This window comes from Talpa europaea (assembly GCF_964194135.1).
Source record: "Talpa europaea genome assembly, chromosome: 1".
NCBI classification, from domain to species: domain Eukaryota; kingdom Metazoa; phylum Chordata; class Mammalia; order Eulipotyphla; family Talpidae; genus Talpa; species Talpa europaea.
Genome location: NC_140073.1, coordinates 157,207,275 through 157,231,088, shown reverse-complemented (window position 1 = coordinate 157,231,088; position 23,814 = coordinate 157,207,275). Strand labels below are relative to the sequence as shown.

Below are 23,814 nucleotides of genomic sequence, written 5' to 3'. Positions count from 1 at the left end.
GGCTCGTGGCTCCGCCCTGAGAGTCGCTGCTGGACGCCTGCTCCCACGTCCAAGTGGGGGCCCTGGGGCCCTCTGTGCTTCCCAGTGGCTCTTTTGAGGTGGGCTTATGGCCACGCAAATGGACAACCCATGGGGGTCATTTCAAAAACATGAAACTCACCAACCACACAACAAATCCCGACCCCACGAATGCGGGCGGTGGGGGGTGAGCTTCCCACGCGGGGACGGTGAGGCCCGCAGAGCTGCTGGTCCGCCCGGGTGTGGCCTGCAGGGGGACTGCGGGGCTGCCCATCGCAGCCAGGCTGGCTCTGAGGGGACGTGGCTTCCCAGACATCCTCCAGCTGCTTCTGCTCGGGAAGAGCCGACAGTAGAACGCGAGCCGCAGGCGCCACCGCACACCCAGGAGCTAGGCCCAGGGCTCTGGTCCCTGGAGGGACGCCAGAAACACCCACTGCACGAGGCGGCAGGGCCAGGTCCATCTTCCCGGCGTTGCCTACCAGAAGAGAGTGCTCTGGCTGCGAGGGGCAGCTGTCTGCACACCAGAAAGGCCGAGGCTCTGTGCAGCCGGACCGGGGGCTCAGGTGTCCACGATGTCCCCACCTGATAAAGTGTCCTGAGACTCTGCTCTCCCTTCATTTGGCTCCAAGTTCATGACCCAGGTCAGGCCAACGGGTGCCGTTTAGTCAATTAGGGTCTCCGTGTCCCCCAACACTTTCCAGAAATACCCAGCTCAGTTCTGGGTGGCAGAGTCACTGGGACTCCTCAGAAGGCTGGTTCTGGGCTCAGCCCTCAGCTTCGTGGTCCTCGTGGCGCCTGGGCAGGGGCTGCTCACGGCCTGGGCAACCATCGCAGCAAAGACGTCGATGACCACGGTGGCTGCCCGCTGGCGGCTTCTACCGCATGTGGAGGGAGAGGACGCCTGGGTCCCGCTGCCAAGGAGCCAAGGGGGACGGTCAAGAGCACCCGGTCCCTGTGTTCACACGGAGGCCACGTGGCCTGGTGGACCAGTATCCCTGGGGGGAGAGGTCCGCAGGGGGCAGAGGGCTGGGGGCTGTGTGGGCTTGAGGTTCCCCTCCCCTCCCCCTGTGGCCTGTGCGGTGAGGGCCAGTGGATCGGTGGGGGCAGAGAGCGGAGCACTAAATGTCCACCTGGGGGCTCGTCAACATGTCTGAGGGGGCGTTGCCGTGAAGATGACCAGGCGCGAGGGACATCTGAAGGGGCTCCCTTGGAGCCAGGCTTCCCAGCACGGCAGCAGGGAGCAGAGTGGGCAGCACTGTGGGCGACTGGTTGGCAGACTGTGTTTGAAACAGGAGGGGGGATGGTCACGCACCCCTGGCCTGCAAGGCCCGCAGGGAGCAGCGTCCTGGGGACGCCGTGCTGTTGGGTTCAGGCCTACCTCCTGAGGAGCAGCGGCCAATCCCGGCCCGGGGCCGCGGTGAGAGGGCCTGGGCGGCCCCCCGAGGGCTCCGCCCAGGATGTGTCCCTGCCCTGGAGGCGGTGCAGGGGCCCCAAGGCTCCAGTCTCCTGCTGAGGCCATTGTGGCACAGCTGCCTTATCCTACACACCAGAACCCCGGGATTCCCGAGAGGCTGGGGTCTGGAGCCTGGCCCAGCCCGAAGCAAAGTCAGTAACTCAATTATTCCTTGAGTCATCAGCGTGCTCAGGGCTTGTTATGTTTGGCGAAGCCCAGCTCGAGGTGCTTCACCTGATACGCGCTCCTGGGAATTCCATCAAAATCATCAGCGGCTTCTTCCTAACCAGAGGGGATTTCTGCCCAGGACCCGCCTCTGTGCGTCTCAGCACCCCCCGGGGTTCCTGCTCCACCGGCTTCTGTGTCTCCCCACATCTGGGCGTCTGTCTGTCCTGGCCATAGAGGCCCATCCTTGGACTGCATCGTCAGGCCGTGGGTGGGAGGAGGTGGTAAAAACTGCGCCCTAGCGCTGTTTCCCAGCTCCTGCCCCACACGTCGGCCTCAGCTGGGCTCCGCAGGAACCGCTCACGGCCACCATTGCTGGACGGGGCTCTGGCGCAGGCTGGACCCCCAACGAGTGGCACAGCCACCCGTCCAGATCTCTCTGCAGCAAAGTGGAGGCCAAGGCAAAGATCAAAGGTCAACAGACAACCAAGAGGGAAGGAAGCCCCGAGGGACATTGCCATGGTGACAGAGGGATGTCAAGGAAAGGCTCAGCGACTTGGGGTCACCACCGGTCAGCAGGCGCCGAGGGCTGTATCAGACGAGGCCTCAGTGCTCACAAAGCTACAGGCGTGGCCGCCCCGGATTCCGAGCACGTGGCCCCAGGTCCCTCTGTCTTAAGATGCCGCCTCCAGGCAGTTGCAGGGCTGCCCTGCCCAGCCGCAAGGCCCAGCTCTGCTTGGGAATGAGCCGCATTTTAAAAAGACACTAGAGGCGGCAGTTGCATTCCTAGAAAGTTCCTCTCTCTGGCCCAGGCTTTCCCGTGCCCAGGGCGCTGTGACCTGCGTCTGCGTCTGGCCGCCACGTGACTGAGCCCTGCTGGCCGTGGCCGGGCCTCGCGGTCTCCCCAGATTGTTGCTGCCACTTAACAGGGGGCTGACTCGCTCCAGATGGGTCCTCACCAGGCTGGGGCGGGACGGGCGCCCCTCAGCCAGGGGCTGCGCATCAGGCATGGGCGGTGGCTGGAAGCGCAGCTGTCGGTCCTGTGTCACCACCTGGCAAGGACGGGCCTGGGCGGCTCCCGACCCACGGGGGGCGGTGTCTCGGGCGCCGCTGGGGCTGGCCGGCGGCTGCTCTCTGTGGTCCTTCTCATGGACTTGGCCAGCGAGGGGCAGGAGCCCGTGGCCCTGGCACCGGTCAGCACCCAGCCCAGGACCCCTGTGTCAGCGGGTGGCTGTGCCGACCCCGAGGGCCAGGAAGCCCCGAGCTCCACGGCTGGGGTCAGAGCCCCACCCAGACGCTGTGGCTCTCACGGGCGAGCTCCTGAGAGGAGGCGTCCACCGGCACATGAACACCGCCAGGGCTGACGCCCCCCGCTGACCGTCCACCGAGGGAACCCTTGGGCCGCCCCACACCTCTGCCCCCGCGCCCACCTCCACACCTGCTCCCCTGCGCCTCCATGTCCCTGCCTTCCCCAGCCCCCAGCTCCCCGGCCCCGCCCCCACACCTCCACCCCCGTGGCTCCCCACCTGCCCCCACAAACGTATCCCCAAGCCCCCCCATATCCCTGCCCCCCCACACCTCTGTTCCATGCCCCTGCCCCACTCCACACCCACATCCCCACACCGCACCCCCACACCTCTGTTCCCACGCGCTCCCCCATGCACCGTCCCCCACGCCCCCACGACCTGATTCCAGGGGCAGAGCTGCCTGCTCGCCCTAACGCTCCCCTAAGGGCAGAGGCCCAGGCCCGGCGGGTGGTCGCTCTCCTCCCTCCTCCCGCCCCCAGCCCCACGGTACCCCGGGCCTCACTGCCAGCAGGATGTGGCCAACTGACGAGGCTGCCCCATGGGGGTCCAGGCAGGCCTGTCTGGGGGTGCAACCACAGACGCCCACGCGAGTCTGTTTCTGGAAAGGGCTTTGTGTCACTTGCTGGTTTTGATGCTGCCTTCCTTTTTATAAATTTTATGAGATCAAGAAATTGGTTTTCTTCTCTGAAAAATCAAGACGTGGGAAACACTGAGGGAAGGGGGCGCTTATGCTCGCGCAGCTGTGCACGCCCCGCCGGTGCGTGTGGATGGGAGCCGGGGCCGAGGAGCGCACGGGGGGCTGCCCGGGCCTGGCCTCTAAGCCCATGTGGGCTGAGCGCACCCTACTAGAATGGGGTTCCTCTCTGGGCGACAGTTTTGTAAAAGAGAGCAGTAGTGGGTGGGGGAGGGCGGGCCGTGACTAACACAGGCGTGACCGTCTCCCTGGGGTGCCCTGCCTGGGGCAGGCGGGGGCCGGGGGGCCCAGGGGGTGGGGCGCGGGGCTAGCGAAGCGCGCACTAAGGCCTTGCACTCACCTTCTCGCGTTGCTGCCCACAGTCATCGAGGTGAACAAGAGGGACATAGTTTTCCTGGTGGACGGCTCGGCCGCTCTGGGGCCGCTCAGTTTCAACGCCATCCGGGAGTTCATCGTCCGAGTGGTTCAGAAGCTGGAGATCGGCCAGGACCTCATCCAGGTGGCCGTGGCGCAGTACGGAGACAGCGTGCGGCCCGAGTTCTACTTCAACAACTACTCCTCCAAGAGGGACGTGGTGTCCGCCCTGCGGCGGATGCAGCCCCTGGACAGCCCGGCCCTCTACACGGGCTCCGCGCTCGACTACGTGCGCAGCAACCTGTTCACCGGCGCCACCGGCTACCGCGCCGCCGAGGGGGTGCCCAGGCTGCTGGTGCTCATCACGGGCGGGCGGTCGCAGGACGAGGTCAGCCGGCCGGCCCAGGAGCTGAAGCGCAGCGGCATCCTGACCTTCGCCGTGGGGAGCAAGGCCGCCGACCAGGCGCAGCTGGAGGAGATCGCCTTCGACCCGTCCCTGGTGTTCGTCCCCGCCGAGTTCCGGGCCGCGCCCCTGCAGGGCTTGCTGCCCAACTTGCTGGCGCCCCTGAGGACCCTCTCTGGAACCACGGAAGGTAGGTGGGGCCGCGCTGGAGGCGCGACAGGACAGCTCTGTTTCAGCCAAGGGACGCGCCGAGTGACCAAAGCAGCAGCCCCCGCGGGGTTTGCGCCCCTTTCCTGTGACCCCGCCCCCTTCCCAGTCGCGAATTCTATGACTTAAAACGCCATATGATACAATCAGGGCAAGACTGAGGTCCCAGAAGGAGGGTGTCTGAGGAACTGCAGGCCCCGGGAGCCCCACCTCTGCAGCTCTGGCCGGGCTGTTTCCTTCTGACCCCTTTGCCAGATGCTGGGACCTTCCACTCCTGTGGGGTGCAGCTTCCTTCTCCCTCCCCCAAGAGGCAGCCCTGCTCTCCTTCCCTGAGCTGAGGGTCCACTTCTAAGTGACCCAGACCTGGCCAGCGAGGGCACGCCCCTGGCCCCTGTCTGAAGGGGTTGGCTTCGTGGGAAGGCAGGGCCGGGGGACAGGTGCTGACACGCAGCCGCCCGTCTGTCCAGCCCTCAGAGCAGGGCGGTCAGTGCAGTCATTTTTTAAGAAGTTGCAGTGCTTGGGGGCTCCCCGACCGGGGCACCTCGGCCCTCTGTCCTTAGTGGAGATGAACGCTGCAGCTCGCACTTCTCCGCCTCGGCGCCACCCAAAGGTTTTAGGGTTATAGGGTGCATGAGCCGGCGCACAAACACGCTCCCCCTCTTGTCTCTCTCTGTCTCTCCCTCCCTCTTCTTCCAACTTCTAGTCCACACGTCCATAGCCGAAGCTCACCCTGATGGGGCAGGGTGAAATTAAGGTTCCTTTAAGGAAGAAACGCAGAGTAAGGATTTTCCAGGCATGTGCTAAATGTGCTGAGGAAAATGCTCCAATTTGAGAATTTCTTTTGTCCTACTGACCTCACGCATAGCCAGGGGCTCTGTGTTTCCTCGAGTCTCCTGACCCGGAGCCCGCGAGCCCACGTTGCAGGGCTGCCGGGCGGGCCGTGCCCTGAGTAGAGATGAAGGCGGGGGTCCTGGTGAGAGCGCGGCTAGAACCGCTCCCCTTTATCGATGTTTCAGCCTCGAGGCCCTCAGTGTTGCCTGACGTGGCCCCTGCGCTCTCGGGGCGTGCTTGAGGTGGACCCGGAAGGGCCAGTCTCACGGGTGTCCACCTGCAGCAGATTGGAAAGTGAGGTGGCACCGCTTGCGGCCACGTCACCCTTGTAGAATCCATTTCCAGGCCAGGCTCCGTCTGTTTCAAGGATTCTGACCGTTTCTGTTGTTGCAAACCTCCTGCCCTCGGCCCTGTGTCCACTCTCTCTGCACCCACTTGTCTCGTCTGGTCACGTCGGCTGTCGCCACGCCTGCCCGCCCCACCCCCCGCCTGGGGTGCGCACAGCCGGGCCTGCACAGGGCGGGCACGCTTCGCTCCTGGCGTCTGTCCCGAAGCGGGCATGCGTGTCCCCGCGCGGGCACACATGACGGTCTCCGTGCCTGTCTCACTTGTTTTCTGTGCTCCACTGCAGTTCACGCAAACAAAAGGGATATCATCTTTCTTTTGGACGGATCGCTCAACGTGGGAAAGAACAATTTCCCTTACGTGCGGGACTTTGTAACCAGCGTAGTTAGCAGCCTTGACGTGGGCAGCGACAGCATCCGCGTCGGTGTAGTGCAGTTTAGCGACGCTCCGGCCACGGAGTTCTCCCTGAACCAGTACCAGACAAAGCCAGACTTGCTCGCCCACCTGCGGCAGCTGCAGCTCCAGGGGGGCTCGGGCCTGAACACCGGCTCGGCCCTGAGCTATGTCCTGGCCAACCACTTCACCGAAGCCGGGGGCAGCAGGATCCGGGAACAGGTGCCCCAGCTGCTGCTCCTGCTCACGGCCGGGCGGGCCCAGGACGCCTACTTGCACGCTGCCAACGCCCTGGCGCGGGCGGGCGTGCTCACCTTCTGCGTGGGGGCGCGCCAGGCCGACAGGGCGGAGCTCGAGCAGATCGCTTTTAACCCGAGCCTGGTGTACCTCATGGACGATTTCAGCTCCCTGCCCGCTTTGCCGCAGCAGCTGATTCAGCCCCTCACCACGTATGTTAGTGGAGGTGTGGAGGAGGTGGCCCTCGCCCAGCCAGGTAACCCGCACGACAGCGTCCCCGGGGGGCCGGGGGGCCCCGCCTGAGCTCCAGAGCGGGGTGAGCCCTGGAAGGACGGTTGGGGCCCCGGGGCTTGAGACACTGTACCAGCAAGCTTTGGTCATCCGCCCAGGCGGGACTGGCCCACGGAAGCAAGTCCAGAAAATGCAGCTCGTGTTCTGCCCTTATTCAGAAGCCACCCGCCCCTGCCCCCCTTCCTGTGAACACCCCAGACTGAAAATCAAGATGAGAATGAGCGACAAGGCCCAGAGAGAGCGCTGGTCCCTTTCATACGTGACTATGCACAGGGGCGTGTAGACGCCCCTTTTTCTTTTCTTTGCTCCTGCTGCTCCTGCCGCGCCACCTGTCCCGGGCTCTGTTTCCATGTGACGTGAAACGGCTTCCACAGGAAGCGCGTGGTGCAATTGTTACCACTGCAGACCCCGGTGGCCGTGAGGCAGGTGTGCTCGTCCTACCAGCTTGCTGACGTCACACGCTTGGGCAGCAGGTCTGGACCAGTTGAAACGGATTCGAATAATTCTAACCCCTGTTTCTACTGAAAACAGTGTTCCCGGGGCACATGGTCGGCCCTGCGGGCTGCGTCCCCTCCGCTCTCGTCCCACTCGGGCACTCTGGGGGCCAGCCCACGCCTCATATTTCTTGGAGAACCTCCTGGGAGGTCAGCTCGGTGTCCCCGGCTGGTTCACCCTTGGCAGCTGTGCCCGAGACACAGGGCAGTTGATTGCTGCAGCAACGGCCACGTTCCTGTCCTGATGCCGTGCCTGTGACCACTGCTCACGGTCCGTCCCTAACTGTCCGCTGCGGGAGGAGCCCGGCCTCCTGTGCCTTGCTCTGTGGAGCGCGAGCTCCAGGCCTCCTGCGGTTGTCCCGGCCCTTAGCAAAGGTGCTCTCTCCGAGGGGGTGTTTCCCGGCAGCTGGGGGCCCTTCTCTTGCTGGTACAGTGCTCAGCAGAAGCCCGCGCTGCCTGGCCGGCGGTGGAGAGTGGGAGGTCGCTGTGGTGTGTTGCCTCCCCGCCCTCACTGTGTTGTCCGCTCGCCCCGCAGAGAGCAAGCGGGACGTCCTCTTCCTGTTTGACGGCTCGGCCAACCTTGTGGGCCAGTTCCCCGGCGTCCGGGACTTCCTCTACAAGGTCATCGAGGAGCTGGACGTGAGGCCAGACGGGACCCGCGTGGCGGTGGCCCAGTACAGCGACGACGTCAGAGTGGAGTCCCGCTTCGACCAGCACCAGCACAAGCCCGAGATCCTGAACCTGGTGAAGAGGATGAAGATTAAGACGGGCAAACCGCTCAACCTGGGCCTGGCGCTGGACTACGCGCAGAAGCACATCTTCGTGCCGTCGGCTGGCAGCCGCGCGGAGGACGGGGTGCTGCAGCTGCTGGTGCTGCTGGTGGCCGGGAGGGCTTCAGACCAGGTGGAGGAGCCGGCCAGGAGGCTGAAGCAGAGCGGCGTGGTGCCCTTCGTCCTGCAGGCCAAGAGCGCGGACCCCGCCGAGCTGGAGCTTGTCGTGCTGTCCCCCGCCTTCATCCTGGCCGCGGAGTCGCTCCCCAAGATCGGAGAGCTTCAGCCACAGATCGTCAACCTCCTGAAGTCCGTGCACAATGGGGCGGCGACGCCAGGTATGGCCGCGGTGGGGAGCTGCTCCCTGGCATGGGCTGACGGTGGCTGCTGCAGGGAGAGCTTGGTGGGTCCCCTGGGAAGGCGGAGAGCGGGGGGTGGTTTCTGCAGGAGCGGGGGTCATGCTCTCCTTTCTCCACTCTGACTCTTCTGCTCTCTGGGGCAAACCAGGAGAATCAGGGTGATTTTTTTTTTTAAAGATTATTTATTTATACAAGCACTGGGCACAGTCAGAAGCGCGGGAGGGTGAGAGAATTCACCAGAGCCAGAGCGGGGAGCAGAGCAGGCAGAAGGACCAAAGTCCACTGCTGAGGGGAGCAGCGGGCGGCAGGAGAGGTCTGGGCGCCATGTGGGACCCTCACCCAGCGGCCGGGGATCGAACCGGCGCTGCAGAAGCTGCAGGCAGCTTCTCAGCCCAGCGCTCAACCGCTGCGCCACCAGGGGAGGCCGCAGGGGGATTATTTTTAAGAACCTCAGCAGATCCTATCAATAGCTAAAGTCCTCATCGTGAAGAATTAGATGATCAACAGCTAAAGGTCCTTTTGGAAAAACGCTATTATATGCGTCAAGTTATATAATGTGGATAAATCTGAGCAGAGAGGGTTCATCTTCATATTCCCCCAATGTCTTATTTTAAGTGGGTATCAAAATAGGATTAGAATTTGTTCACTACATTTACTAAGAACACAAGGCGTGACGAGAGGCAGGTAAACCCCATGATAAATGCCGCATTAAGATTTCCCACTGCTGACCCGCGCTACCGCGGTTCTGTGTTTAAACCCTCCCCACCTGGGGAGAAAATGCCGTGAGGAGTCCTGGACTTCACTTAAAATCCTTTCAACTGAGAACCGAGACCCCAGTCCTCTGCTGGACGCTCGGCTTCTCCTCCTGGCCGCGGACGGCCGCCCAGACACCTGCCGACCGCTGTGACGGGCAGGGCGTGGCTCGGGACCCGCGCCTCTAACACCCGGGGCCTCTGCCGCCTCTGCCGCTCCTCGCGCGCCAGCCTGCTCAGGCGGTGTCTTGAGTACCTTTTTAAAAGTTAACAAAACTTCAAGCATTGAAAAATTCTAAGGGAAAAGGGCAATGTTTGTCTGTCTGCCTGTCTTTCAATGCATCCATGCATCCCTCCATCCAAGCACACATCCACCCACGCATCCCTCCTCGCTCCCGTCTGTCAGCACGCTGGTTTCATATCGCTGCTGTAAGAAATTACCCCGCGAATGTAGCTCTCAACCACACTGAATTTCTCTTGCAGTTTTAGAGGTCAGAAATCCAGAACCAGTTTCCGGGGAGTGAAGCCTGGTCCCTCCGGCGGTCCCGGCAGATGGCTCCACTGTCACGGGCGGCAGGGCGGCGGGCTCTCTCTTCTCGACCTCTGCTTCCGTCCTTATATCGTCTTTCTCTGATTCTGATCCCTGTGTCTCCCTTTTCATGAGGCTCCCTTAGCCTGGGTCCACCAGGATAGTCTGGGATAACCCCCAGGCCTTAATCACGCCTGCAGAGTCCCTCTCCAGGCTCCGGGGCTGGGGAACGCCTACCTGGGGGGGCGCTATCCAGCTGCACCACGGGCACGTGCGTCCCTCTATCCCCAGAGCCAGTCACCAGGCTGTCCCTGCCCCCAGTTTCAGGTGAGAAGGACGTGGTGTTTCTGATCGACGGCTCGGAGGGCGTCAGGGGCGGCTTCTCCCTGCTGAAGGAGTTCATCCAGAGGGTGGTGGAGAGCCTGGACGTGGGCCGGGACCGTGTCCGCGTGGCCGTGGTGCAGTACAGCGACCGGACCAGGCCCGAGTTCTACCTGAACTCCTACATGGACCAGCAGAGTGTCATCAGCGCCATCCGCCGGCTGACCCTGCTGGGCGGGCCGACTCCCAACACCGGGGCCGCCCTCAGCTTCGTCCTGCAGAATATCCTGGTCGAGTCTGCGGGGAGCAGGATCGAAGAGGGCGTCCCCCAGCTCCTGATTGTCCTCACGGCTGACCGGTCTGGGGACGACGTGCTGGCCCCCTCCATAGTCCTGAAGCAGGGCGGGGCGGTGCCCATCGGCATCGGCATCGGCAACGCCGACATCACGGAGATGCAGACCATCTCCTTCATCCCTGACTTCGCTGTGGCCATTCCCGACTTCCGCAGGCTGGAGTCCATCCAGCAGGTGGTCTCGGAGCGGGTGATCCAGCTCAACCGCCAGGAGGTGGGCAGGCTGCAGCCCGTTCTGGGCCCGCCCGGGCGCCCAGGTGAGGGGAGAGTTCTTTGGCTCCTGTTCCTTGGAAACAGCTGGGTGACTTGTCTGGGCTGTGGGCTGTAGAGTGTCCGTGATGTGTGTTTCTCGGCCTACAGAGATTTGTGTTTGGGGCTGAGGTAAAGGTTCAGAGCGGGGCGGATTTAACCTGGAGCTCAGCCCGCGCCCCGCCCCCCACATCGAACTTCCCCGTGGGAGCTGCAGGGAGGCGGTTGACGCCCGCAGCTGTCCACCCGCTCACTCCTTCTGGGTCCGGGGGGAGCATGGCCGCAGGCTCTGTGCCCCGGGCACAGTCTCTGAAACGCTGCCGTGTCCAGGGCCAAAGAGTGAGGCTCGTGTTGTGGTCAGCAGGGAGTGTGGTCACCAGCTCTGGTGCCCAAGGCTTAGTGTTTCCTCTGTCCTGTCCCCCATCTGCGTCTGGTGCCCTAAACCAGAAAACAGTGGGAGCCCTGGCTGCTGAGAAGTTACATCCCCCCAAAAGTCCCCAGCCCCACCGAGGGCCTGCCCTCCGGGTGGGACGGGGTCCACAGCAGTCGGGGGCATCTGCCTCGCGTTGTACCCAATGCTGCCCGGCCTCGCGGCTGGGAGGGGAGGGGAGAGGTGGGGTACGAGGCAGGGAGAGGAGAACAGGGAAGGAATCCGAGGCGGGACACAGCGGGGGTGGGGATGCCTGACGGAGCTGCTGGGGGCGATCAGCTCCCTGGGGCCCAGGACAGAGCCCAGCCTGCCTCTGGTGTCCATGGAATGTTCCAAGGGCTCCTGGTTAAATTGCTGAGAGGCAGCGGGATGAAGGACATGAGCGAGGCCGGGGGTGTTTTGTGTCTCGCCAGCTCAATAAGGGAACGGGGTGTCTCCCATAGGCACCCTTGATGCGGTGCACCCTGGGGCGCTGGTGTCCCCCGGGGCGCTGGTGTCCCCCAGATGAGATGCTCGTCTGTGGGATTTCTTTAGTCTGCACGTGAACAGGTTTGCCCAGTATAGCTCCTAGCCCCTCGCCCCCCCACAGCTGGCCCTGTGTCTCGTTCCCCCGACCTGCTCTCCTGCGCTGTCCTCCCTCCGCGGTCTCTGAGCTGGTGGCCTGGGCCCTTGTCACTGAGGAGATGCAGGTGCCTTGGGAAGACCTTCCAGCAGCTCCAGTCCACGCCCGGCCATCTCAGCTCCTCGCCCGCCCTTGCCAGAGCTGCTGTGGGCCCTGGCGCCTCCCCACCCGCCCCCGGCGGCATCTGCTCTCCTGTCTCCGGCCTCAGCTCTCCACCGTGCTGGCGACCCCTGCATGGCTTCTCTTCTCTTAGAAATTCCCCCCGAGCCCTGCTCCCCTGCTGTGGTGCTCTAGTGTCTTTGTAGGAGTGAGCACATCCACTCTGCCCTTCCCTCCGGCCACTCGACACTGAGTACTCTCGCCAACGTCCTCCAACGGCAGAGCCCGCCGGTTGCGTCTCGGCGCCATCTTGCTTGCTCCGTGGCTGGTGACCACCCCTGTGGGTCGGGCGCGGCCCTGGCTCTAGTCTCTGTCTCCCTCGGGGTTGCTCTTCCTTCTCCTTTGCTGTTTTTTCCTCTGCCCCGAGCTGTCATCACTGAGGAGCCCAGGGCCCTCTCCCGGGACTGGCAGGTTATGTCCAGTCAGCGCCAGGCTGCCTTGCCCCTATGGACGGCTTCGGTGCCGCTGAGTGCTGGGAGCCGCGAAGGTCACGCCGTGGTGGTGTCTGGTCCGTAGGTGCTGGCGGCAAGAAGGATGTGGTCTTTCTCATCGATGGGTCTCAAGGCGCCGGCCCCGAGTTTCAGCACATCCGAGCCCTCATCGAGAGGCTGGTGGACTACTTGGACGTGGGCTTTGACACCACGCGGGTGGCGGTCATCCAGTTCAGCGAGGACCCGCGGGTGGAGTTCCTGCTGAACGCGCACACCAGCAAGGACGAGGTCCTGAACGCTGTGCGCCAGCTGCGGCCCAAGGGCGGGCGGCAGGTCAACCTCGGGGGCGCCCTGGAGTACGTGTCCAAGAATATCTTCAAGAGGCCGCTGGGCAGCCGGATCGAAGAGGGCGTGCCCCAGTTCCTGGTCCTCGTCTCGTCCGGGAAGTCCACCGACGAGGTGGACGAGGCGGCCGTGGAGCTGAAGCAGTTCGGCGTGGCGCCCTTCGCCGTGGCCAGGAACGCCGACCAGGAGGAGCTGGTGAAGATCTCCCTGAGCCCTGAGTACGTCTTCTCCGTGAGCACCTTCAGGGAGCTGCCCAGCCTGGAGCAGAAGCTGCTGACCCCCATCACCACCCTCACCTCGGAGCAGATTCAGAAGATCCTGGCCGACAGCCGCTACCCTTCCCCAGGTGAGACCGGGCGCGCCTTCTCTGCGTGCTCTGGCGCCAGACACCCCCAGGGCTCTGAGGCGGGGGGCTCCCGGGAAGCCACAGGTGCACAGGGCACGCTGGGGACTGACCACGGAGTCTTTGTTATTGGGGGACGGAGGATGCAGGACGGGGGAGCTCGGGTGGCACTGTGAGAGGGTGGTAGGAAGGGTCCGTGCCCCGACTCGAGCTGGCGGCAGCGACTCTGTGAACGGCCTCGGGAAGGGGCTGTGGCCCAGCTGGACGTTGTCCGGGTGGAGGGGGTGCCACGCGGGGTGGTGTGCCAAGGCCAGGCTGGGGCTGTAATTGTGCGGTAGAGGCCACTCCTCTAGCAAGGCTGGGGTGCTTGCGTCCTTGTCTTTGTGGTGTGAGCGTTCACGTGCCCGTGAGGGGTCTCAGCTCTGTCTGGTGTCCGCGCCCCGTGAGCTCTCTGCTCTGCAGGGGACCAGGGCTGGAGGCGCCTGCCCGGTGCTTTTTCTCTTTCCCAGAGTCAGTGGCTCAACGCCGTGATTGTTCGGCTTCCACTGTTTCCGCTCGAAGTGGCCAAGTCAGTCAAGCGACCCAGCAGGGAGCAGCCCCCAAAGCATCTAGAATCCTTACTATGAGGGAAAACGCCTGGATGCGAGCCCTTGGGCAGGCGCCGTTGGGCTCGGGACCCTTGGCTCTCACCAGCTGAGTGGTGTCCTTGTGTGGGAACAAAGGACCTTTGACCCCAGCTGCCCTGCACTCTTGGATAGCAGGGTGCTGCTCTGGGGGGTCTTGCTCCCTCTGGGAGAAGTGGTTTGGGTTCAGTAGATTATTGTAACCTGGGATTTATTTCTAAAGGTTGTTTACATTAAAATAATTTTTTTGTGTGTGTAGAAAAACTGGGGTGCAGGCCAGAGGTGCGGGGGTGAGAGGACTCACCAGAGACTGAGTGGGGAGCAGAACAGGTGGATCCACTGAAACACACTGCTGAGGGGAGCAGCGGGGAGACAGGAGAGGTCTGCTGCGCCCGGTGGGTCAGCTCCTGGCCGGGGATGGACTCGGGCGTCAGGGTGATAACATGACAGTGCTGAGACAGTCCCTTGGCCGCCGGGGAGGCCCAAGACCGCTTGCATTTTAAACAGTTGTCACGACCCAGGCGCCAGAGCCGGCACTAGAATAAGGAAACAGATTGGGGAACTTATGTTTCAATAGGAGAGTTTTTTTGGTGGAAAATTTCCTGTTTTGATTAATCTCAAAAAGCCCGAGCGAGACATGCACACCGGGGTTATCACTGTAGCTCGGTGCGTGCCACGGTCAGGCTCAGACACAAGTGTTCTGGCCCTTTCCTTGCAGCCGTGGAGAGCGACGCTGCGGACATCGTCTTCCTCATCGACAGTTCCGACGGCGTCAAGCCCGACGGCCTCGCTCACATCCGGGACTTTGTCGGCAGGATCGTGCGCAAGCTCAACATCGGCCCCAGCAAGATGCGCATCGGGGTCGTGCAGTTCAGCAACGAGGTCTTCCCGGAGTTCTACCTGAAGACCCACAAGTCCAAGACGGCCGTGCTGGACAACATCCGCCGCCTGCGCTTCCGTGGGGGCGCCCCGCTGAGCACCGGCAAGGCGCTGGAGTTCGTGGCACGGAATCTCTTCGTCAAGTCTGCAGGGAGCCGGATAGAAGACGGGGTGCCCCAGCACCTGGTCCTCTTTCTGGGCGGGAAGTCGCAGGACGACGTGACCAGGGCCTCGCAGGTGATGAGGTCCTCGGGGATCGTGAGCGTGGGCGTGGGGTCCCGGAACATGGACAGGGCCGAGGCGCAGACCATCACCAGCGACCCCAGCCTGGTGGTCACCGTGCGGGAGTTCAGAGACCTCCCCAACGTGGAAGACCAGGTCATGAACGCGTTCGGCCCCTCCAGGGTCACGCCGGCCCCCCCGGGAGTGGACGTTCCTTCCCCGTCGCGGCCAGGTAGGAGCGTGGACTGTGACAGCGGAGCGTGCTGTTGGTTTTTCCATTGAAAAAAATGTGATTGGCATTTATTTATTTTAAATGTTTAAAGATGTATTTGTATTTATTTATGCATAGTAGAGCTGGGGTGCAGGCCAGAGATGCAGGGGTGAGAGGACTCACCAGAGACAGAGCAGGGAGCAGAACAGGCGGATCTACTGAAATCCACTCCTGCGGGGAGCAGCAGGCGAGGTCTGCTGCGCCATGTGGGTAGCTCCCTGGCCGAGGATGGAGTCGGGTGGCTGGCAGCAGCTTGATAGTGCCGAGATGTAACCCTGTGTCACAAGGGAGGCCCGATTGGCATTTATTTTTAGTGAGTGAGTCTCTCTGGGGCTGTTGCTGCTGGTATCACACTGGGATGTCAGAGAAGTAGTTCAGTTGAAACTAGGAGGAAACGTGTCCCAGAAAGCCATGTCGCCGATTCTCCCCGAGCCTTCCTTGAGCCCCCGAGACTCCTGAGGGTCTCTGGCAGGTCCAGGCAGGGCTTGGGGGTCAGCTGAGGGTCCTCGGCGCTCGGCGTGGGACGGCATCCTTGAGTTGGCCCTTCTGGACTGGGTCCCTCCATGGCAGGTGCCTTCCCTGCCCGGCTTAGCCCAGATCCTCCCGGGGGGATCTTGGCGCTACCCACATAAAGCTCTAGCCCAAGCTCCTGGATGGCAGCTTTGGGGCTGCTGAGGGCAAGTGACTCCCCCCCAGCCCACACCTTCCCGCGGCCACCTCCAGGTCGTGTGTCCATCAGGAGTGAATGCTAGGCCAGCTTTTGGGTCCTGCTCCTGTGCCCCTCGGCCGCGTCCTCCTCCTGCTTCGTGCGGTGAATCCTGAGCTCTCCTCACTCCCTCCTTGCTCCAGGCTTGGTGGTTTGAGTGTCATGAGATCCTCCCCAAGGGATTTGCAGCCGGCTCCTGCGTGCTGCCTGGGGACCTGCTTCCCCTTCCTGGTCTGTTCCCCGGCCCTTCCCCGCTCTGCCCCAGCTCACGGCCCCTCTCCTGCCAGACGGCACCGAGCTTCTGAGCAGAAGGGACGAGCTTGGTGGCGTTTCCTTAAGCACCCGGGGACTGAGAACCCACCCACGGCACCGTTTTGCTGGGCTAGCGGGAGCCTGCCTGTCCTTTCAGTCCAGCTGCTCTGTTGTTTCTCTTCTCGTCACAAGGACCGTGGATCCAGGGCCGACGGGGGCTTAGGACAGTGTTCATGGGGACAAAGGGACAGGAAGGTTCTACTTCAATTATTTCAATTTACATTGAAATAATGTAAATATTATGTGTGTTCTGGATGTGACGCCCGACTCTCACTTTCACTTTAATCCCTTTCAGAGAAAAACATGGCGGACATCGTGTTTCTGCTGGATGGGTCCATCAATTTCAGGAGGGACACGTTCCAGGAGGTGCTCCGCTTCGTGTCCGAGATCGTGGACACGCTCTATGAAGGGGGCGACTCCATCCAGGTGGGGCTGGTCCAGTACAACTCAGACCCCACCGACGAGTTCTTCCTGAAGGACTACTCCTCCAAGGAGCAGATCATCGAGGCCATCAACAAGGTGGTCTACAAGGGCGGGCGGCATGCCAACACCAAGGTGGGCATCGAGCACCTGCGGCAGAACCATTTCGTGCCCGAGGCGGGCAGCCGCCTGGACCAGAGGGTGCCCCAGATCGCCTTTGTGATCACGGGCGGGAAGTCGGTGGAGGACGCGCAGGAGGCAAGCCTGGCGCTCACCCAGAGCGGCGTCAAGGTGTTCGCGGTGGGCGTGAGGAACATCGACTCCGGGGAGGTTGGGAAGATCGCCTCCAACAGCGCCACAGCCTTCCGCGTGGGCAATGTGCAGGAGCTGTCAGAGCTGAGCGAGCAGGTGCTGGAAACGCTGCATGACGCCATGCACGAGACCTTGTGCCCTGGTGTGAGCGACGTCTCCAAGGGTGAGGCCCGCATGCGTGTGCCTGTCCTGCGGGGGCACCCAGCTCCCTGGCCCCAGAGTGGGCTGGACCCCTGGAGCCCACGGTCGCTGCAGGCCCGGGCTGGCCCTGCTGATCACCCAGCCCTGCTGTGGGGGCGCTTCTGGGACAGGCGTGGATCTGTTTTCACTCGCCTTGGCGAGGCTCACTCCCACCCCGTCCTCGGTGCTCCAAATCACTCACTCATTTGAACTGAGTTGTGTCTGTCGATGGTCACTAGATGGATTATTTGAGATGAGGGCGTTGAAGTTCTCAGTGATTTCATCGAGAGCACGCACTTGAGAGGCCTCTCAGCACTGACTGATTGTGGTCCCCCAGCTGATTAACATCCCCCCAAATCCAGCACCTTGAAATGGCTTCTAACTCGGGTTCCTGGAGATTAGCATCATTCCGCTTTTGAGAGGTGCAGACCTAGCTGCTGTCAAAGCCCATGTGCAGAAGCTCTCCTTCGTCCTCGAGGGTTATGTCCCACTCCAGATCCCGGTCCAGATCCCGCTCCAGATCCCCATCCAGATCCCAGCCCAGACCCCACTCCAGACCCTGCTCCAGACCCCGCTCCAGACCCCGGGGTGTGGTGAGGCCCTGGGGCTCACCTCAGCCTGGTCTGAGACTCCTCCCCTGCTTTTCCCTTCCAGTCTGTAACCTGGATGTCATTCTGGGCTTCGACGGCTCAAGCAACCAGAACGTCTTTGTGACCCAGAAAGGTCTGGAGTCCAAGGTGGACACCGTCTTGAACAGGATCAGCCAGATGCAGAGGATCAGCTGCAGCGGCAGCCAGTCCCCCATGGTGCGGGTGTCCGTGGTGGCCAACACGCCCTCGGGGCCCGTGGAGGCCTTTGACTTTGACGAGTACAGGCCGGAGCTGTTTGAGAAGTTCCGGGGCATGCGCAGCCGGCACCCGTACGTCCTCACAGCGGACACGCTGAAGCTGTACCAGAACAAGTTCAGTCAGGCCTCGCCCGACAGCGTGAAGGTGAGCAGCGGGTTCGGGGCCTCCGCTGGCGGGGGGGAGCCCCCGCGGCCGGGCCCTCTGCAGGCGCTTCCGTGCACGCTGTCGGCGGTGGCTGGTGAGGTCCTCCGTTGCCAGGACTGCGGTGTCTACCGCGTTGTACTGTTTTGCTTACGCTCTAGAAGCAAACTCTTGGAAACCAGTGGGGAGCGAGGATGAGTGGAACCCGTGATTAGTGTTTCGTCCGAGCCCTGCCCATTTAAAGAATTCATGTTCTTCCTGCAGTTCTCCCTCCGTCCCCGTGCGGCACAGACTCGTGCCTCCGTGTGGTGCGACACACCCCCACCAGGCGCCGTGCCGTGTGCCGGGCCGCGCTCGGTGTCCCGCGGGCTCCCGGGCTGGGGCTAAGGAACAGTCTCTGCTTTCACGCAGCTCTGGAGGGCAGGGCCCGAGGCGCCGCGGGGCGGTCACTCAGCCCAGCTCCTCGGCGGCACGGCGGCCTCCCCCGTCTCCCTCTGCTGGGCCTGTGTCCTGCTCTCTTCTGAAGACACCGTCCTGTCGCATGGGCGCCCCAGGGGCCTCACTGACTCCCCCTCCCCAGAAGCCCCGTGGCCAACACGGTCGTGTTCTGGGCGCTGGGGCTCGGGCTCTGCCATGGAGTTTTGCAGGGACGTCACCCAGTGCCCCACGATTCCCAGAAACCATCCCCACAAGTATGAGAGCGACATAAACGTAGCCCTGACACGCCCAGGCTGCCGTATACCCGCTTGCTGCACAGCCTGAGAGCCACGAGACGGCTGGTTCCCTGAGTGTGGCCAGTTTCCTCATCCCCTGTGAGACGAGGGGTGTGAGCTGTCTCAGCTCCCGTTTCCTTGAAAGAGTCTGTGCCACCGCCTGCCCGCCCGCCTCCCCTCCTTTCCGGGCACAGGGCACTGACTGATGGAGCATGCAAGTTAGGTCTCCCTGAGTCCCTCTTCTTCTCCAGGGGGTCTGGCTGGGATTGTGGAGGTCCTGTGTGCTGGACGTGGGGGTCAGGAGGTTCCGCATGCTGGATGAGGGGGTCAGGAGGTTCCGTGTGCTGGACGTGGGGGTCAGGAGGCTCCATGTGCTGGACGAGAGGGTCAGGAGATTCTGCGTGCTGGACGTGAGCTGGACTTTGGCCTTGGTTGGCAGGTGGTCATTCACTTCACCGACGGGGCAGATGGAGACATGGCTGAGTTACAGAAAGCTTCAGAGCAGCTTCGACAAGAAGGTGGGTCCACAAGGAGTAAGCCTGGCGGGGGTGGGGGGTGTGGGGGCTCAGCTGGGGCCCCTGAGGCGCAGCTCCTTTGGAGGCCCCGTCCTGGGGCTCTTCCTTCTGCACTGCCCACGCTCTGCCGAGTCCGGGCCTGGTCCGTGGACCTCACACTCCCCGGCGCCCGCAGAAATCTTGATAGTTCCGCCAAGAAGTGCTGACTCGCTTCGCTGCGTGCGGTAGCCTAGGACCCAGCTTGCCGGCAAGGACCCTCGCGGTACCCGGGGTTTGCCGTGACCGCAGCTCAGAGGTGCTTCGTGTAAGGAAAGACTCGCTTTGACACGAGCGACTAGCGGAAGCACACGCGGCAAGTCTGCTGTCGGAGGTCGCCCCGGTTCCTTGCCCGGGAGTTTGGCAGCAGTGACTAGCGGAGGCCAGAGGCCGGTCCCCGGGGCTTAGGCAGAGCGCATGGAGGCGCGACCGTGACGGATCTCAGCGTCTCGACGGCCTTTCCCGAGTAGCAGACACGAGGCGGCCGGCCCTGGGCGGTGCGGTGCCCCCGCTCTCGGCGCCTGTGGTGTGCCTGGCAGGAGCGCAGAGCCGGCGGGGACGCCTCGTGTCGCTTCCTCAGCGTGGTCTGTCCAGGCAGTGCCTGGCGTGACCGGACGTCGCTCAGCGCGTCCTGCGTTCTGGCGCCTCAGCTCTTAAGGGCGCGTTTTAGACGGAAGGTTCCTTTAGAACAACAAAGGCGGGAGGAGAGGGGATGGGGAGACGCAGATGCTGGGTGACCCCCGCTCCCCCCAGGCGTCCGGGCGCTGATCCTGGTGGGCCTGGAACGCGTGGCCGACTTGGAGGGGCTGATGCACTTGGAGTTCGGCCGAGGATTCACCTACAACCGGCCCCTGCGGCTGAACCTGCTGGACCTGGACTACGAGCTGGCGGAGCAGCTGGTGAGCACGCGCCTCTCCCGGCCGGCGGCCGCTCCCGCGGGTCCAGGCGGCAGATGCACCTTCTCTGCACGTTTGTGCTGCTCCTCTGGGCGGTCACGAGATTTTAATTTTTCTTTTCCCCTCGGCAGGACAACATTGCCGAGAAGGCCTGCTGTGGGGTTCCCTGCAAGTGCTCCGGGCAAAGGGGCGACCGTGGCCCCATCGGCAGCATCGGGCCCAAGGTATGGCCGGCGGCTTCGCCCTCCCGCGCCCGAGACCAGCGAGGGCCGGGCCCAGTGTCGGGTGGGGGGTCTCGCTGCGGGCAGGACAGGCCCACGCGGTGCCGCTGCGCCCTCGTGGGGTGAGGGACTCCGCGCTTCTCTTTCACTGAGACAGCGTCGGCTCCGGCAGCGTGGGGCCGGCAGTGGGTGCCCAGCTTCAGCCCCCGCGTCGTAGGAAGCCGACAAGCCTTCTGGGGGGCCCGAGAGAGGCAGAGCTCTCGGAAGGAAGGAGAATGACACGGCGCCAACGTGCAGGGAGTGCCTCAGTTCAAGGAAACGTGAAACCACAGTGAACCTGCCTCGCCAGGTGGGGGGTACGGGGGGTAACTCAGGACAGAGAAAGCGCAGGACTCACCGGACCCTTTCCTCTTTGTTTCAGGGCGTTTCTGGAGAGGACGGCTACCCGGGCTACCCCGGCGAGGAGGGCGGCCCCGTAAGTGCCCGTGTCTCCTTCCTCACCCGCGGGCCTGAGCAGTGACCGGTGCCACCTGCCGCTGCCCGCCTCTCCTCCGCATCTGTCACCCACCGGAGTGGGTGTGGGGTGCAGCGCAGGGCCAGCTCGTCCCGTGTCTGGGGGTGGTAGTGGTTTCTGGCCAGAGGCCTCTGACTGTGGCACCCCCCACGCCTCCTGAATTTGGGGAGCCAACCAGAGAAGGGGCGGCTGAGGCTGGGGCTGGGGAGCCTCACGGCTGGTGTGGGCGATCTGTCGCCAGGGCACCGGCTGGGGTGGGTAAAGCTTCCGGAATCAGTGCCTGGGCCAGGCGAGGTCAGGCTGACCCGCTGGGGTGGGGAGCAAGGGCCCGCAGCGGTGGTGAGGCCCGTGGAGGCAGCGCCTGTCAGGCTGGGCCTGGGCCGCACGGAGAGCCGGCACCAGGGACACCCAGGAGCAGGCGGGTGAAGGGTTTGCCATGATGACTCGGCACCCAGTAGCCCCGGGCCCAGAGGCCTGCTCAGCCCCAGCCACCCGGGGTCCCAGACCCGCCCTCCTTCTGGCTGGGGGTGCAGAGGCCCCATCAGCAGCGAGTCAGCCTTTCCCCGTGACACACACCTCGAGGCTGCAGGGACCCGCAGCGCAGCTTGCAAACGCCTTTGTCTCCTGACAGGGAGAGCGGGGTCCGCCTGGCGTGAACGGCACTCAAGGCTTTCAGGGCTGCCCCGGCCAGAGGGGCGTGAAGGTACGAGGGGCGGTGACAGCATCTGGCGGGTGTGGGCCGGCCGAGCGTGTGGCCCGCTTCCGTGGCAGGGGCAGAGCTGACCCAGGCACTAGACGCCTCCCCGGGTGGAGGCCCAGGGCTGGTCTCAGCTCAGGGGCCGCGCCCCTTGAGTCGGCAGCACCACATCTGGCCACGGCACTGGCAGGGGCCCCCAGCATGGCGAGAGAGGGATGGCCAGGGGCGGTCATGGGACAGTGGACTGTGGGCCAGGGCGGGGGGCCATGCCAGGGTCGCCAGCCCCGAGCCCGCCAGCTGCCAGGGGAGGGAGGGCACTGCCCATGTGCTGTTGCGTTCAGCACAGATGCGCTTGCTCCTGCGCTGCGGGGCTGGGAGCGGAGCAGAAGGGGCTGCCTCACACCCCGGGGCGTAACGGGACTTTTGAGCCCCACTGTCTGGCTCTCAGGCCCCCGCCAGGGAGCTCGGGCTGCTGGCTGGCCGTCCCCCCGCCCCACGGCGCGAGAGGGCGCAGGAGGAAGCCGGCTCTCTGCGTCCAGGGTGGGTGGGGGCCCAGCCTGCTGCGCTGGGGGTGGGGGGCGCGTTCCCTGCAGGAGCTAAGTCCCCCTTTGTCTTCCTCCCAGGGCTCTCGTGGATTCCCAGGGGAGAAGGTACGTGAGCTCCGGTCATTTCAGATTTAAGCCTTTCCGCCATTCCCCGCCCGCCCTCGGCCGCTGTCTTCCTGAGCTCACGGCGCGTCTCTTTCCCGCACAGGGCGAGCTGGGGGAGATCGGACTGGACGGGCTGAATGGCGAAGACGTAAGGACCCTCCCTCTGCCCCCGCCCTGCGGTGCCGCAGGCACTGCCGCGAATGACCTTTTCTCATTGTCTTTGGCAGGGGGACAAGGGCCTGCCCGGGTCGTCTGGAGAGAAGGGGAATCCCGGGCGGAGGGTGAGTCCATGTTGCTCTGAAACTCCCCCAGCAAGTCTCTTACACGCGTGTCAGGCCTGCTTCCTCCAGGCAGGCCTCCCGGGCCTCCCCTGGGGCGCATTCTCAGAGTTGCCCCCGAGGCCGGGACCGAGGGTGTTTCATTTAAATAAATCTCAGCGCCGGGCACTGTGGGCGCAGGGGGTCCCCAGTAAGCACGTAGGAATCGTGGACAAATCAGGACTATCTGCAGGCGGGTTCGCGCCGTGCGCTCATGTGAACTCGGCGGCAGCCACCACGTGGGAGCTGGGGAGGTGTCGTCAGGCCGAGGCAGGAAACTGACGCCCGGCCTGGCTCTCAACGTCTCCTGTGCTCTTGTTTAGGGCGACAAAGGGCTGAAGGGAGACAAGGGAGAGCGGGGAGACCTCGGGATCCGAGGGGACCCGGTAAGGAAGGCCCTCGCGGCCCCTGGGGACGAGGTGGGGGGAGAAGGGCGGCAGGACGCGTTTTGCTTCTGAAAGGGGTGAGAAGCAAGTGCCACATCAGTGGCTCCTGCTCCCTGCAGCCTGGGGGTGGGGGTGTTGGCGCCCCGCTGCTAAGACACGTGTTTGCTGGAACCCGGGAGGGTCCCCTAATGGGGTCTCAGGATGCTTTCAATTTGCTGTTTCAGAAGCTTAGAACTCGCAGGCTCTCTCGCTTCAGGGCCCCCCACCTGCAAGCACTGCCCCCCCTGCTCCCCTCATCCAGCCTCTGCTCCTGTTGGAGCCGAGAGCGGCCAAGCCGCGCCTGGGTGGACTGGCCTCCCCCGGGCCGCACGCAGAGGCCGGCTCCGAGCTCGCGCTGCCGCGGCTGGTGGGTCCGCTCGCTCACCCCGCTCCTGTGTTTGCAGGGAGACTCGGGACGGGACAGCCAGCAGCCAGGACCAAGAGGAGAAGCTGGGGACCTCGGCCCCCTGGTACAGTGCTCCCCTTTCCCGGGGGCTCGCTCTAGGGCCATGTGCGCCCCTTGATAGTTACTAACCTGCCTGCCCGGCCGGGGGCAGGGGCGCACCCGGCTCTCTCCCCACAAAGCGCCTGACCGCCCTGGCCTCGTCGGTCCCCTCTAGCGTCTTGTGACGCACCCAGACTCTGCTCTGCCGAGGGCCTGACACCAGTTTCCTTCCCTGCCCAGGGCCTTCCTGGGCGAGACGGAGTGGCCGGGACACCGGGAGAAGTCGGCAAGGACGTGAGTGCCGGGCTGGGGGCCTGCGGCGACCGCCTGTGTAGGGAATCCGGGGGCAATTCTGTAGCCACTGCCACCCGCCGCGGCTTCTGGGAATCTTCCTTCCCATCATCTTCTGTCTCCCTCCCTCCCCTCTAAACCCAGGGTCAGAGGCGCTCCCAGTGGGCTCTTGGCTGCTCTCGAATCTTTGGCCAGGTTTTTCCCTACTGCATAGTTAAAAAATCTAAACACAAACCGGAACACGGGGGCAGTGAGGGCGAGGGGCGGGCGGCGGGGGGCCGGCTGCGGTGCTGGTTTCATCGATGCTCTTTATCTCCAGCCTGCGG

The 23,814-nt window shown here is 63.8% G+C and overlaps 1 protein-coding gene across 1 annotated transcript in view; it reads left to right on the top strand.

Annotated features, from left to right (window-relative positions):
- Nucleotides 1–23,814, top strand: part of COL6A3 (collagen type VI alpha 3 chain) — a gene marked incomplete at its 5' end in the record, with an annotated part of 57,111 nt that overhangs the window by 7,912 nt on the left and 25,385 nt on the right. The window contains 19 exons of the mRNA XM_084238005.1: nucleotides 4,000–4,584; nucleotides 6,064–6,663; nucleotides 7,728–8,300; nucleotides 9,924–10,532; nucleotides 12,252–12,857; nucleotides 14,196–14,810; nucleotides 16,163–16,762; nucleotides 17,434–17,771; nucleotides 18,921–18,999; nucleotides 19,786–19,931; nucleotides 20,060–20,152; nucleotides 20,571–20,624; nucleotides 21,295–21,366; nucleotides 21,984–22,010; nucleotides 22,114–22,158; nucleotides 22,238–22,291; nucleotides 22,651–22,713; nucleotides 23,157–23,222; nucleotides 23,438–23,491. Of these exons, the coding sequence (XP_084094131.1) occupies nucleotides 4,000–4,584; nucleotides 6,064–6,663; nucleotides 7,728–8,300; nucleotides 9,924–10,532; nucleotides 12,252–12,857; nucleotides 14,196–14,810; nucleotides 16,163–16,762; nucleotides 17,434–17,771; nucleotides 18,921–18,999; nucleotides 19,786–19,931; nucleotides 20,060–20,152; nucleotides 20,571–20,624; nucleotides 21,295–21,366; nucleotides 21,984–22,010; nucleotides 22,114–22,158; nucleotides 22,238–22,291; nucleotides 22,651–22,713; nucleotides 23,157–23,222; nucleotides 23,438–23,491 (5,279 nt within the window). The remainder of the gene's footprint in view (nucleotides 1–3,999; nucleotides 4,585–6,063; nucleotides 6,664–7,727; nucleotides 8,301–9,923; nucleotides 10,533–12,251; nucleotides 12,858–14,195; nucleotides 14,811–16,162; nucleotides 16,763–17,433; nucleotides 17,772–18,920; nucleotides 19,000–19,785; nucleotides 19,932–20,059; nucleotides 20,153–20,570; nucleotides 20,625–21,294; nucleotides 21,367–21,983; nucleotides 22,011–22,113; nucleotides 22,159–22,237; nucleotides 22,292–22,650; nucleotides 22,714–23,156; nucleotides 23,223–23,437; nucleotides 23,492–23,814) is intronic.